We start from the raw sequence: 16,098 nt of genomic DNA, 5'->3' as shown, positions 1-16,098 counted from the left end.
GATCCTCTGTGAGATTCTGGTTCGCCGTCGAGTCTCCAGAGTGAGCCCCGCAACTGGTGCCCACTTGCACAAATTGTTAAGAGCGATACAGTGCGTAATCCAACTACACAAAGTGTACTTTGTCTAGCAAGAGTACGCGCTAGGATTGCAGACCGAGTTTGTTGACCCAAATTCGTTGCTGCAATCCACATGCGACTGCCTTACAGTGCGATCACATGCCCTTTCAGGGCGGAATTCCCTACCTTTCGGTAGGTTCGTCGTGGGGTTCCAGCCCCCACACCACCCTCTCCCACCCCTCCAGTCCCCTTTCCTAGTACTTCACCCTTTCGTGTCGTAATGTCACAAAGGGGCAAAGCCCCCAGGAAACCTCCTGACAGGGGAGCTCCCCGAACTGTTGTGCGTCGGGATCTGAGGAACCCGACCAAGCTGGTCCCCGCCACTGAGCTGGGGACCTTCCACGTCCGTGCGGCGAAAGCCATCACCCCTTCCGCGCTCACCCTCCCCCCGCCGGATAGCGGATTATGACTCGGATTTCTTTGTAATGTTCATAGTGTGTCAGGCCACAAGTGTTCAAGTTTTTCATGTAATGATCTCAGTGGGGTATCAAGCGGCTTTAGTCAACACCAGTCTTGCCGCTTGTAAAATAGGTCATATGTCTCACATATGTCTCAGTGGCAAATATATAAGCGCTTAGCTTCAGCCGCTTGGTAGACCACGGAGGCCCTAACAGCATATTCTGATTAATATTTGTATAATTCAATGCGACTTGTATAAAAATGTGTGGCAAATATGTTAACCTCACGCAATACTGTCTACTCATGAGGTTTGCTTTGTAAATCATTCTTATAATTAAGTTTGTACTATAACAATATTGTTAGTATTGTCCAAGTGTTTGTGGGCTTGGACGGCGTCGAGAGCCGCAACGTGCGGTTAATTAGTATGTAAATGTTTGTTCGAGTGGATTTGTGACATGGACTCAAATGTAACCCGGTTCAGTTGTTTTGTAGATATTTGTAAAGTCGGACAATAAATTATTGAATAATTATATTTCTGTTGAGTGACATACGAATTAAAGCCTGGGAGCTGAATATATTCGTATCCACTGCTATTTTCACTGAAATTTAATGAAATACAGTTCATGTCGTATAGAATAATATTCGATAATCCTGATGAGACTGTGTGTGGTAGTATTCAGATATATTAATTTCAGTTACATATACAATGTATTGTAGTACAAAAATATGACGACAAATTCGTATCGATAATGTTTTCATTGATTTAATATTATAAAAGTATGTAACGCTCAGTGGAAGTAGTCTGTCAACTTGCTCTACCAACAAATTATGTTATATTTAATTGATTGCGAACTAATTTTTTACCACCATATTGATTTTATGGGATTCAGAGTCGTGTGATTGGACTATTTGTCACTTTCATTCTTGTACATAAATTAATAAAATATTATTTTACAAATTTATTTATATCTATGTTTTATTTCATTACAGAGTCCTATGTATTTATTTATATTTGTATAATTGGGCTGCTAATATACAGTCGGTTAGTCGGTAGGTTGCCCTAATGCGATTGCACTGATTGCGCGTTTGTTTGGTACACCACGCCCTCTGTTAAGCAGCGTAAAACAAACGAGGCTTGTACTTAACTGACTGATTGATTTGTTTACGGTACAATTTACAAACACTAGATATTTTGGAACCATCCATAATGAGATCAAATGATGATACGCATTCATGATGTGCCATGCATCTTGCCACAGAGGTGTTTGTCGCGTATTGAACTCATAGTTCTGACGAATTTGTTCTGTCCATTGATTTTTTATGTTAGAATGTCAAACGAGCTGACAGAGCACCTGATGGTGATCGACCTGCACCTGGCGGTGCACCAGTGCAGGATGATGTATAACTCGTACATCATCCTGCACTGGTGGCCAGTACGTTATTATTATTTCTTTTCAACTAGACTAGCAAACTGACATAAGTGCTAGAGAATGTCGGAATTATCGGATTATCTTGAGTTTGATAAGTTATTTAACTATTGTTAAATAGCTGAATATATATATGTATATGTTACAGTGCAGAATATTATTATATTCTGTGGTTTCAGTATGATAAGTGGCACGATACAGCAGTGATATTAATGTAACAAGGAAACATGACACCATTTCCAGGAATGGAAATGCATAAGTCACATTGTTATCCTTACTATGTTAATAAATAGGTCATATTCAAAATATGTAGATATGCTAAAGATGACGGTCTCGAAGGTCTAGCGGGTTAGCAAACTACTCTATTTCTGAGAGTCGTGGGTTCGATTCGTCACATTTATTCGTCACATTCAACAGTATGACACCAGTGCAGGATGATGTATCATCATCCTGCACTGGTGCACCGCCATCGTATGGCATTAGCCCAGACGGGTGCAGTACATGACATTAATAAAACTTAAAAATGGTATAATTATTTATTTATATTTGTGCGATAATGCAGGCCAACAGCAACGTCCAAACTATCTTCAAGTTTTCGTTTGAAGAATGAAGTTGCTTTTGGTATGTAGTACAGTTCTCATTTTTTGTTTGACACCTTGCTCTTCATTTGTTTCTTTGGAGGTTCATAACATGTGTCATTTTGCTGCGTCTTTTCATCATCACTGTTACCTTGCGCCGCCAATTCAGATTCTGTATAAACTGGCGGTGACACTTGTTGACTGCAGTTAAAAAAATTAAATAGTAATGTTATTAGTATGTTATATTATCTTAACTGTGGTATTAGTGACTGATACCGGTAAGATGTATGCTAGACATCTAATATCATTGGAATTTAGCAGAAGTTAGCAGCCGCCAAGCAGTTTATTATGTAAGCTATGTTTCAATTTAAGAATGGCTGGGAGATGACTGTATTTGAATGCTGACATTGAATGTATACACATGCACGACATGAGACCTTAGTTTTCAGGAAATGTAACGAATAATCTCTACCATGGGTATCACATGACGTGTTTCCGTGATGCAAAACAAAATGCTATTGGCATGGCAGACTACTTGTTGGGCAGTAGCATTCACTGCCCATCAAGTAGTCTGCCGTCAGCTTGAATATCACTTTTTTGTAACCCATGTCTTAGTCTAGACTTCTGAGGATTTTTTAATGCATGACTATGAAATACGCAGCAGCGCAGCATGTTTGAATGGGAATGAATGTTTGCATAATGACGAATTTAATAAATCTCATGAGACTTATCAAATCAAACCAATTCAAACAGGAGAAGTCACATAGGTAATTGTCATGATTTATGACTCCACCCTTTCTCTCTCCCCCTGTCCTCGTCCCTGTTACCGCTATAACTACACATACATTTCTTTAGAAATTATTAAATTAATGAACAATGGTTTGTCCCACAACATCACACTAATACAAATATAAACGTTTCTTGTAAATACATACCGAATATCAATGCCTGCGTCCTCTAACATTCGTCTAGAGGCCTTGTATGTGTCTCCATTTTCGTCGGAAGAAAATATTACGCTCTTTATGCCAGATTGTATGATCATTTTTGCGCATTCATTGCACGGGAATAACGTCACATAGATACGGCAATCCTTCACTTTTCCAGGCGCATTTAGTATTGCGTTAAATACAGCATGGGTTACTGAAAATGGAGACATTTACAATTACAATGTAAAGATTAACGAGATTGAATTTAGACGAGTAGTCGTTATACATAGTGTTTAATTTTTTACAACACATTTCAATACTAACTTATTAATTTCTTTACTGTCTCGTTGTACGGATAATTGTTACCTTTTGCCCAGCAATTGTATCTGTGAAAATAAATGTATTCATTAAAAATACGTACGTAAGTGCAATAAATATGAGTATATTATATAATAATACAATACATTACTTATATTCCTAAGTATTTAAATGATCTGGCATTTAAAATTGAGTAGTTTCCACATATAGTAGATTTATAGAAACTACCCAATTTTAAACGATAATCTACTAGAGCTGATCAAATAGAGAGTAAGGTAAGTTTTGCCTAATATTCTATTATTATATTATTAGTAGATTATCGTTTAAAATTGAGTAGTTTTTATAAACTATTCTATTACTAGGCGAAACTTACCTTACTCCCTAATAACAAGAGATTTGAAGGACAAATCAGATATCTATCTACACCACGTATCTAGTTCTACCAACTTCTTTGTTTAATGAGTCTTAATCAGCAATAATATCTACTTTAAAAACAGTTTTTTTCCTCTAGTTATCTGGAATCTCAGAGTCCTCATTAAGATTAAATCAGAGCACTCGATTCTGTCTTTTTTCCTATTCTCTTCGTATTATTTAAACAGGTGTTCGTTTTTATTTTAATTTAAATATTAAGTTTTTAATTACTTCTAAGTTATTTTGCTTTTAAATACCAACTACCGCCGCACTCACGAGTCTTCTAATGATTTCATAAGCAACTCCTTAATGTAGATTATAGAAAAATCCTTCTCAGAGTCAGCTTATGGACGATAAGTAACCCATAATGACAATTAATAGATATGAATGAAAGGCCAACCTGTACTAAAACTATATAGGTTCATCTTTTTATGTCAATTACTGGGTGTTTCTCTCTTTTCTGATTTTTCTAAACGCTTATAGGATTTACAGTATAATTTTTTTATAACAAGTGTGGTAGACAAGCATACGGCTTCATCTGATCATAAACAGTTACAGTTTGTAACAACACCAGAGTTACCTATTGCTATATTATTATATTGTTATTGCAATACATCAGCAAGATGTGAGAGACGTATGTGGGCTCCTTGCCACTCTGGATTCAAATATAGTGAAATGCAGTTTGTATTTTGGTATATGGTAGTTTGTATTCACACGTTTCAACTTGTAAAATGAGAACTTACAAGATTTATTTAAAAGAGCATACACAAGTTTCTTGCTTGTTCTTTACAGCTTTCCGAATGTAATGAGCGGTAGATTAAATAAAAATTGTTATTATTATTCAAAAGTGCTTTAATTAAGTTTATTCGCATAATGGATTTCCTATTCTATTCTATTTTGCAAGCAAGTGTTGCATTCGAGAAAATGTCATCTGGTATAACAGTAGTGACGGTATGTTTTTAGCGCTCTATTGAAAGAAGATAATAATGTAAAACAAAATAAAACTAAAAAAATATATGGTACCACCATCATGCATCAACATGTTAAGCAAATTTTAATAATTGTTTGCTTTGTTACTTTGGAGTGGACAAGAGTTTTTCGGCATATCTAAATTTTTTACACACTCTCTCTCATATAGACACACACACAGAGTTTTCATGCAGGCACACATACCACTAAATACAATATACTATATTACAAAAACATTTATTAAAATTTTTTAAGATGATTTATTACATAGCACAGTAAGTCCTTGGAGAGAGCCTGGAGATCTGTAGTAAACCTCCTACAGGTTTCGACCTAGTTCAGACTTCAGACTTTCACGAGGAATATAACTTGTAAGTTTAAATATATATTTTTGTTTTTGTTTTCTACATTGTAAGTTGCCTTGTGAGCAGTAAATAAAGATTAGTATTATTATTATTAATAATTATTATAAAATTCCTTACCCACGACTAATGATCTCGTCATCATCATTCACGACTATGGCGCCCTTTTGAAAATGTGGGTCTTTACTTCGTTTGGCTTCCCAGGATGCTAGTCCCATGAAATATTCATCTTCCTCCAAACAGACTCTTCCTTGTACACGATATTTATCACTGTAATAAATAAAAAAAAATATTACTAAATAAAATTAACTGTTTAAAAATTTACTCAATACTCGCTGTGCTGATTTTGTTTACTTTGTCCGCGTGGAATAGTGACCTTAACCAAATAAAGAAAATATATTTAGTTAGATTATAATCCAAAAAGTTTCACCGTTATACTTAAAAAGACGATACTTTCATACAACCTTTCATCTCCGATTTCAACCCCTTACAACGCACTAAATATGTAGTAGCCTATGATGTCCTTTCTCAGGTTCTAGACTATCTGTGAACTAAATTTCATTTAAATCAGTTCAATAGTTTTGGCGTGAAATCGAGACAAACAGCCCAACAGAGTTATTTTCGCATTTATAATATTATAATAGGTAGTAAAGATTTGCAATATATCAAAAAAATCGTAATAATAATAATATTGTTTGAATATATTACCCCCGTAAAAAGGGAGATATAATAAATATATATATAATAAAAACTCTTTATTGCGCATAACAAAAAAAATAACACTTAATTACAAAAAATAAAGAAAGAAAAATATGCGAACAAAAGGCGGCCTTATCGCTAAAAGCGATCTCTTACAGACAACCAGGGAGATAAAAGTATTGAGTGAGGGAAAGGTAGGTGGCGCACTAAAAAAGAGTGTTAAATATTGTATGAATACTAAATACATATATGTAGATACAAATACTAAAGGTATATATATATATATATAAAATACATGAATAAAATATATAAAAAAAATACATATATGACGAAACAAAACATTAAAGAAAGATTTTTAATTAGAGAGAAAGTGACATTTGACTAGTTTTTTGAAAATGGAATGGGATTGAGCAGATCTAATAGAAAGTGGCAAGGAGTTTCAAAGATGAATAGCCTGGACAATAAAGGATTGAGATGTGACATGTCCAATTGTGTTTCCTACTGTTGGCGCCCTTATGTTGACTGTTAAGTGCACTTTGTGATGTGTCGGCAATGGATTGAGGTCTTTTAAGCATGCTTTTACTTATGCTCATTAGCCTTTGCAACGATTGTTTAAAATCTCTACAAAACAACATCGTTACGCCGCCCATAGGTTAATCATTTTGCGGATATCTCTGAGGGTTCTATGAACCACCTCAACTATTTTTGGATTTACCATAGTGCACTCATCCCAGATTATTAAACAGTAATAAGTAAAACCTTTACTTTATTACGCATATCGCATTTAGAGAGATACCACAGACAGGGTGTACACTTATGTTCAAATCTATGGGGACCTTGAGCATCGTTTGAGCAGTTTTGTAACCGGGTAACAAAGTGACCGCTATTTCAAATGGCGCTACAACAAGGACAATTTGCCTTGACCTCGTAATTGTACCAATATTACTTTAGCGAGAAAGGTTTTTTCGTCTAACTGGGTGCATCCAGAAACAGAATTTCCCATAGCTGTTTCCACTGGATCACAATTTATTTTCGCAGCGTATTCTTTATTAATGAGGGATCATATGAATAGAGAATACGCTGCTGAATTCTGAGAGAGAGAATCAATACCCATAGAACTAAGTCTCCTTCAGGGTGAGTACGGGCATAGCAACGCGCCGTTTCGGACAAAGTCGACACAATTGTTGCTAGAGACGAAAACATTGTAAGCTCATTAAATTAAAGAATAACGCCATCTATTGATTTTTTAGAGAATAAAGTTTCAGGTTCTCCAAAGCCTTTGGTTTGTTGTGTGTTTAAACTAAATAATACTAAATTTAAAGGTATTATTATAATTATTATGACAATAATATATTCTGTTATATATTATGTCTGGGAATATTGGACCAAAATTAACAAATGACGTGTCGTTCTCACTCTTTAAGTCAAAAAGACTTTACTTAAGTAGATAAGTGGTGTACTAAGCTGAATAAGATATCTACTATATGTAGATTTCAAACACTTAACTAATATAACTATCCCATTAAAAGTAAAAAATCAAGATGTTGACCGGGGATGTTAGCTACTTCTATGTAAAATTTCATTTAAATCGATCCAACAGTTTCGGATAGCAGCCTGTACAAACAGGGAACAGACAGAGAAACAATCAATTTGAATAAAATCTAAATCTGTTCTATTCCACTCCTAACATCCATGTGACTCTGTTTTTGACTTTTTTTTTATGTACAGAAATTCGACTTTTACATTTATTTATTTATTTATTAGCATACAAAACAGATTACAATCAATATAATAATATAATTAGGAGCGTGTAGTTCGGTACAAGACTGGATTATAATCCAACACTATGTATGCCTAAAAGCTAAATTATATAGACGCATTGAATATATCTACGCTAGATAGCTAGATGAGGTTATATAATGAAAAGTAAACTAAATAGAAAATAATATGTAACTACGTAATGCAATGAATCATTATGTTAACAGAATTTTATTTATATTAAAGAAAAAATGGGTACAATATTAAATATAATTTGTCTCTTTATGGTGGAAATTTAATTGTCTCCGGAACTGGACCAGTGTTGAATGGAAAATATCTATATTCGAGACAAGAATTTCATTGTATTGGCGACACATTCGAACTATTGGATTATAATATGAAGTATTATTTGAGTAAACCTGAAGATAGAAGGTGTATGGGTATGTATAAGGGTAGATAATCATGGTTGTGTGACCTAAATCTCGTATTAAAGTTTAATAGAGAAAGAAGAGTGGACGAGTCCAACTGATGACGAATAATTTTATGTAACAAGGTCATTATTTTGTCGTCTATCGTTATATATAATAAAGGGCATAATACGAGCAATATGTGAAAAAATGGAGCATATTAAAATAACGAATTTGATATGAAAATGTATACACCGTTGTTACCCAATATACGGTTTCAATGAGCTGGTAGGATAAGGAACCAAGAAAACTGTCTGGCAATTTAGGAAACTCAGTTTAATAGTTCTCTCAATAATATACATAAAGTTCAGCTTTATTAAAATGACGTAAGTTTATTTATAAAATAGTATAATTTAGGGGGATTCGGCGGGGGGTTGGAACCACACTGAGGGTCTGGCAATGAGCAGAGCAAGTTATAATACTGTCACGAGCAATATGTGAAAAAATGGAGAATCTTAAAATAACGAATTTGATATGAAATTGTATACACCGTTGTTACCCAATAAACGGTTTCAATGAGTCTGGTAGGATAAGGAACCAAGAAAACTGTCTGGCAATTTAGGAAACTCAGTTTAAAAGTTCTCTCAATAACATATATTAAGTTCAGCTTTATTAAAATGACGTAAGTTTATTTCTAAAATAGTATTGTTTAGGGGGGTTCGGCGGGGGGTTGGAACCACACTAAGGGTCTGGCAACGAGCTGAGCAAGTTATAATACTGTTACGAGCAATATGTGAAAAAATGGAGCATCTTAAAATAACGAATTTGATATGAAATTGTATACACCGTTGTTACCCAATATACGGTTTCAATGAGTCTGGTAGGATAAGGAACCAAGAAAACTGTCTGGCAATTTAGGAAACTCAGTTTAAAAGTTCTCTCAATAACATATATAAAGTTCAGCTTTATTAAAATGACGTAAGTTTATTTCTAAAATAGTATTGTTTAGGGGGGTTCGGCGGGGGGTTTGAACCACACTAAGGGTCTGGCAACGAGCAGAGCAAGTTATAATACTGTTACGAGCAATATGTGAAAAAATGGAGCATCTTAAAATAACGATTTTGATATGAAATTGTATACACCGTTATTACCCAATATACGGTTTCAATGAGTCTGGTAGGATAAGGAACCAAGAAAACTGTCTGGCAATTTAGGAAACTCAGTTTGAGAGAACTCTCAATAATATATATAAATTTCAGCTTTATTAAAATGACGTAAGTTTATTTCTAAAATAGTATAGTTTAGGGGGGTCCGGCGGGGGTTGGAACCACACTAAGTGTCTGGCAATGATCAGCGCAAGTTATAATAGTACTACGAACAATATATGAAAATATGGAGTTTCTTAAAATAACGAATTTGATATGATTTTTTTTACACCTTTGTTACCTGGTACCTGCCAAAGGAACCACGATCCAGGTTTCATATTTGGGGATCGTTCTTACCTGTGTTGGGGACACACATACAAGAACTTTCACGTTTATTAAAATGACGTATGTCTGGCAGTCGTGGGCTCTTGGGTATATAAGATATTATTAAAATAAAATTCAATAAGATTTTTTTAGTCAGGAATAAATATAAATGGTAGGTAGGTATAATGGTAGTTATAAATTAACGAACTAAAAAAATAAACCTTATCCATTAGATTAGATACCAACAAAAGACTATTTTGATGCAATACGATTCTTCACAACATTATATTTTTATAAATTTAACATTTTATCGCATAAAATACAGACTTTAATCAATTTTCAGTATTTTTTCGTATAAATGGGTCGAATAACGATAAATTAGGTTACTAAATAAAATATAATTGGGGGGTTTTTTGAAATTTCAATTTGTCACATTTTAGAAACGCTAAAGGAAAATAGGCAATTTTATGCGAAAAAAGTAGGTTAATTTGTTATTTTAAAAAGAAAAAATTAAATAAATTTGAAAAAAACTTTCCAGCTTTACATCCGTAATTTTATACAGAGATAGTGTTCAAAATTTAAAAAATATCGGTGCAATAGTTTTGAAGTTATAAGGTTCACCGACTTTGAAAACATGAGTTGTAGGAAAACTCTTCGTTTTACGTTTACATTTTGAACACTCAAAAAATAGAAATGAAATGAAATGAAATGAAATGTATTTATTTGCATGAAATATGGTATAAATATTAAAAGAATGTCAGTATTAATAAAATTGTCCACATATTTCGCCATTGTTTTGGCATGCAAAAATTTTAGTAATATACAAATTATACAATAGAATTAATGAATTTACGTTTAGAAATTGTATTATGTGTCAAATACGTGACATTTATTTTAGTTAGGTGTCAATCAATATTATACAAATATATCAAACAATACTACTAATTTTGTTATCTAATAATTCTAAATATAACTCCTAGCTTTTAGCTAGCTTTGTTTTTTTATTAAATAGCAACTTTTTTGATGAAGAGAAGTTTTACAAGCAGGGATAACTAATTTTGTTGGATCCCGTCTATCAAATCTGGAGAATGCTGTAATCTTTTGGAACAAAAGTGGATGTTTTTTAACGAATACACCGATCTCCATGATATACAGAGAAGTCACTGTGAGAATTTTATTGTTCCGGAAATACTGCCTGCAAGACATCCTAGGTTGTATACCATAGATTGCACGTAAACATTTTTTTTGTGCAATTAATGCTTTGTTAACAAATGTTGAATTACCCCACAATAATATACCATATCTAAGTAAAGATCCGACATAACCGTGGTACGCGGTGAGGGCAGTGTTTACATTTGCAGTATTTCTTAATCGTTTAAGTGCATATATAAATTTATTTATTTTGGTACATAGATTATTGATATGATCTTTCCAATTGCAGTGCATGTCCAATGTAAGTCCTAAAAATTTTATTGAGTCAACTTCTTCGATTAATTGGTCGTTATACTTGACTGGTATTGTTTCAATTAATGTTTTATAATTAGCAAATTGAATAAATTTTGTTTTTGATATATTTATATTTAGGCTATTTACTTCTAGCCAATCACCTACTTCTTTAAGGCAGGAATTAATTTGGTCTTCGTAATTGAAATTTTTATTATGATGAGGGATTATTAGTGATACATCATCAGCAAATAATACACATTGTGATGAAACGTTCATAAGCGAGTTCTATCGGCTTACCTCACACTGAACACGACACAAGACACAACACTCTTAAGATATTATGCATTCATTCGAAAAAAAAATAGAAAAATCGAAAAAAGAAATTTAAACCCTATTCCTCATTAATGTTTTTTTTTCAAATGTAACCTTTTAGAAAAAAATTGTGAAATAATAGTTGTTAATTATTAGGTATATCACCCATAATCCATCATTTTCATGCGAAGAAAATACTGGGAGTAATAGCTTCAATTTTTTGTATACATAGTTTTATCATTATGACGAAAAAATTTAGTTCGATATTTTACAATTTATGTATTTGTAAAATATCACCACAAATATAGCAAAAACAATCGGTTTTAATTATACGACATCTTGTTGCCGAAGCCATATCGAAAACAACAACAATATATATATATATATGTATATATATTGTTGTTGTTTTCGATATGGGTAGTTTAGTAGTATATATACATATATATACTACTAAACTATTATTTAGTATATCTGTATACGTCTACGCATCCTGCAAAATTTTATATTTTTGTAAAAATGAATCTATTCCATTTGTTATACTTGATACCATTTTTGAAGTTAAGTTATTAATATTTTTTTTATATAATTATAAAAATAAGACTAGAAACTATATACTGATTAATTATAATTTATATTAAATTAAATTGATTTAATGGCAGGTCGTGTTAATTGAATTGAGAGGATGGATTGAGTATGACATCGTGGTGAATCACGATCTTTACCAGGGAGAATTGCGTGGATTACCTTATTAACAAAGTATATTATTAGCAATGGAGTCGCTACTACCTAATACTAACTATCCCCTCCCCACCTCATCAATGTGAGGATCATGTTGAGCTGACCACAGTGGTTTCCAGGGCACATAGAGGACCAGTATATTAATGTGGACTAATGATCCCCTTGCTAGCAATGTACCATGCCAGGTCGACCTCCACACGGTTCCCTTTGGTAACTATCGCGATAAATTCCTTGTGAATTTGTCACGTTGGGCTAACTAATCTGACTTCATGTACACCCGATCATCCACCACTGGTGCCTGTCGGCGTAAACCGTTAGCGTAGGCGGGTGCACAATTCCATAATCATGCTCTATAAAGAAGCAATCCTTTCCGTCTAATGGCTATTTATGGTTTGGAAATATAATACTGAAGTATGAAGACGTGGTAAGATTAGCCAGTGTTATATTTACCAGTCTGAACGTAAAAGTGTTTCAATAATGTCTTCACTCATTATGTTGCACTTGGTTTTTCGCAAAATGACTGATTTGTATTTTAAACACTAAGACATTAAACACACTGTGCTGTTATGTATGTGTGACTATATTTATGTACACTCTGATAATGGATATGAACATGTTCAGTAGAAATCAGCGGAATTGACATATTCAATCTTTGATAAACAGATATACATAATTAATCATTACTTCGATACTAATGTTATAAATGTGAAAGTAATTCGGGATATCTGTCTGTCTCGCTTTCATGTCAAAATTACTTAAGTGATTTGAATTAAATTTTGGTACACAGATAAAGAAAAAAAAATTTTGTAAGGAATTGAAAGGGTAGATGAAAAGTTATATGTAAGTATCGTCATGCTAGAAGCTTGAAACTTATTTTTTAGGCTGTTGATAAAATATAAATAAATATAACATTATAAGTTTCTAAAAATTTTATCCTCAAGGGTGTAAAATAAAATAGGGGATAAATGTTTGTATGGAAATTCGTAATTATTTAGAATAGAACGGTGAAACTTTTTTCATTTGGCTTTTTGGGTTCGATTATTGAATGCTTTTCTGTATTTGGTCAAGATCACTATTACACGAGGACGAAGTCGCGTGTACAGCTAGTTTACTATATTTTTAATACCTTTATCTGTGTATGCTGATATATATCTATTTTTTATGGAAGTTAATGGAATGGTCAGCGTTAACGGTTGACACTGGCAGGGCACCAGAGAAGGATGATAAGATGAGCGTGAGGTCAGGTCGGTACAAAATATTACAGTTAATTATTTAAAATCAGTTATATTGTCAGTAACGCGTAATGCAAGATCATAGAAGTGCTTAAGAAAAAAACGACATATAGATACCTACTATTAATCACGGAAAATTGAAGACTTCCCGTGAGATAGTTAAGACTCTATAGACTTATACGGTTTAGTACACAATCTACTTGAGTTATTTTGACCTAAGGCAAAGTGTGAGAACAACATATCATCATCATCAGCCCACTGCAGTCCACTGCTGGTCATAGGCCTCTCCCAAGGCACGCCACTGGGCACGATCGTCAGCCCTTCTCTTCCAGTTTTTGAGAACAACACGTCCACATTGTTAATTCTGTTGAAAAATATCACCTTACATTAGAGTTGCCAACCGTCCTGTTTTCCCAGGACATGTCCTAATATTTTAAGGGTACTGGGAAGTCCTGATAGTTATTTGTCATATTTGTCCACAGCGTCCTGTGTTTTTAAAGTATGCGCGCCTCTTAATTACTGATTTTCAACATTATAATATCAAATACTTTTTATTAAAAACCAGATTATATCAATTACTTGAACTTTACTACATATTCAACTATTGCAACACTATTATTGCGGTCTGTTTTTAAACTGGATAGTCTTGGTTTTAGAACTTTCAATCCTGGTTTTTTAAATTTGGGCTTGGCAACCCTATACCATATTGCTTCCGTTTATGGTAAACAAAGGTTAATAATTATAATAGTGATTATATTGTGAATTGTGAGAGATCAATTTTGACTGCGCGAAATGACATGCTTACCAATGTTGAAGAAGAATTAGTGGAGTATAGGTACTTCTCTCAAGCGAGTAATGGAGCGAGATGACGTCTGTGTGCCTCTAGATTTCCATCGCACTAAAAAATATTTTTAAAATGGCATCCTTATTATTTTTTTACGAAATTTAAGAACCACAATATTATTCAACGGGACTAAACTGAAAGTGTAACTTTTCTCTCTGGGACGTAATATAATAGAAGTTGAGATTTTGACGGGATGTGGTGTTGCCGGGATAGTTTCTATACACCTAATTTCTATGACTCCAAATATTGACCTCTTCCGTTTCGAACGTGTAACAGTTTCGGTGATGGTATTTTACGGATTGAAAATTAAAAAAGCGCAAAGGCAGATGCTACGTATGACGGGCGTAGGTCTCAGCGTCAGTTGTTTCTTGCACGGCTAGCTTTGTGTAGCTTTCTCCCGTGTAAGTCAGTTGACTAATTTGTCCATGTTCCGAATCAATTTACGTCAAATGTCGTCTAAAACAAAATTGAAAATTATCGTCAACCCTCGACAATTTATTCTCATTTCTCTTTTCCTGTTCGATTCCAGGTGAAGCCTCAGCATCAATTCAAGGTCATCATATTCTTACAATATAATAGAAGAGAGTTTCGTATCATAAAATTGTCGTATCAATAGAATTCGTAAGTTAGAACCATTTTCTTTTATATAATGATCGTGCCAGCCGATTTCTCTACAATAACTCCTTATTAATGAAAAAATGTGAATCGAAAGAATAACAAATATCAAGCGAAAATGTTGGGCATCAAGTATAGTACAATATATTAATAAATGAGTTAAGTCGGATGATAGCCGTAATGCGAAAATTTATATTACATAGATAAAATGATCCGGATAATATAATAATATCATATAGATAAATACTAATTACCTTAAATAAAATGTGTTTTAACGTGTCTTAAGTATAGCTTTAAATAGTTCAAATTATTAAGACACACGATATTAACAATGATTTTATTTGTTTATGACACTTTTAAAATGTTTAAACTTATGACTACTTTTATACTTCACGAGGTTCCCCTTAGAAATCATCGTGATAGATTCTTGGTGAATTTGTCATAATCGGCTAACTGACCTGACCTCATGCTCATTTTATCACCCTCCACTGGTTCCTCGCTAGCGTAAACCGTTAGCGCAGGCGGGTGCATCCTTCTATTATCATTATTAAAAAAAAAGTGTTGTATTATTTGTCTTCAAACTGACATTTCTTTTCGATTTGTTCGTCTAAATCTTATTCTAAAACCCTATCTAACTTAGTAAATCGCCATTCAATAAGGGATCACTTTTTAACTAAATCACGAATTAACTGATTAGTGTTACCATTGCTATTTTACAGGGGGTCATAGAATTGGGCTCTAAAGTGGATTCTGGTTGTTCTCCCATATGGGTAGAAAGGAATGGTTGAGTACTCACTCACAAATGAAGTAGTTTGCTAGCTGACTCAATACTGATAACACAACACAGGATGGAATATCTGGTGGTTGTACCGATATACGCTTATTCTCGGACTTGAACTGCCCGTTATCTCGTCCGCCCAGGACTCCCACTATGTTGCTGCTTATGAATAAAATGAACGCGCGCTCCGAACACAAAGCTCATTCCGATTGTGTTTTATTGGTGTCTGCTTTACGCGACAGATAGACAGTACAATATTTGTGACTATACGGTGCTTTAATCGGTAATTTAATAATT

At 33.6% G+C, this 16,098-nt stretch overlaps 1 protein-coding gene across 1 annotated transcript; it reads right to left on the bottom strand.

The window, feature by feature from the left end:
- Nucleotides 1-2,579: 2,579 nt before the first annotated feature.
- On the bottom strand, nucleotides 2,580-12,823 carry LOC131853927 (deoxycytidylate deaminase-like). The gene is made up of 5 exons (XM_059205017.1): nucleotides 12,783-12,823; nucleotides 5,624-5,773; nucleotides 3,771-3,832; nucleotides 3,456-3,660; nucleotides 2,580-2,721 (listed from the first exon to the last, which is right to left on the bottom strand). Exons 1-5 carry the CDS (start codon nucleotides 12,821-12,823, stop codon nucleotides 2,580-2,582), a joined length of 600 nt encoding a protein of 199 aa, XP_059061000.1.
- Nucleotides 12,824-16,098: the final 3,275 nt, after the last annotated feature.

The sequence above is a fragment of the Achroia grisella genome, unplaced genomic scaffold (assembly GCF_030625045.1).
Source record: "Achroia grisella isolate CSIRO2021 unplaced genomic scaffold, CSIRO_AGI_Agris_v1 utg918, whole genome shotgun sequence".
In the NCBI taxonomy this organism is placed as follows: Eukaryota; Metazoa; Arthropoda; class Insecta; order Lepidoptera; family Pyralidae; genus Achroia; species Achroia grisella.
The sequence above is the reverse complement of the archived record's forward strand: the minus strand, read 5'-3'. Positions and strand labels throughout refer to the sequence as shown.

What these genes read in the sequence shown, in the direction of transcription:
- LOC131853927 (XM_059205017.1), bottom strand. Translation starts at nt 12,823, where the DNA reads ATGAGTGAAGACATTATTGAAACACTTTTACGTTCAGACTG. An exon ending in ACACTTTTACGTTCAGACTG is followed by an intron (nt 5,774 to 12,782) that starts GTAAATATAACA and finishes TATTTATTACAG; the next exon opens with TGATAAATATCGTGTACAAG. An exon ending in GACGCAGGCATTGATATTCG is followed by an intron (nt 2,722 to 3,455) that starts GTATGTATTTAC and finishes TTTTAACTGCAG; the next exon opens with TCAACAAGTGTCACCGCCAG.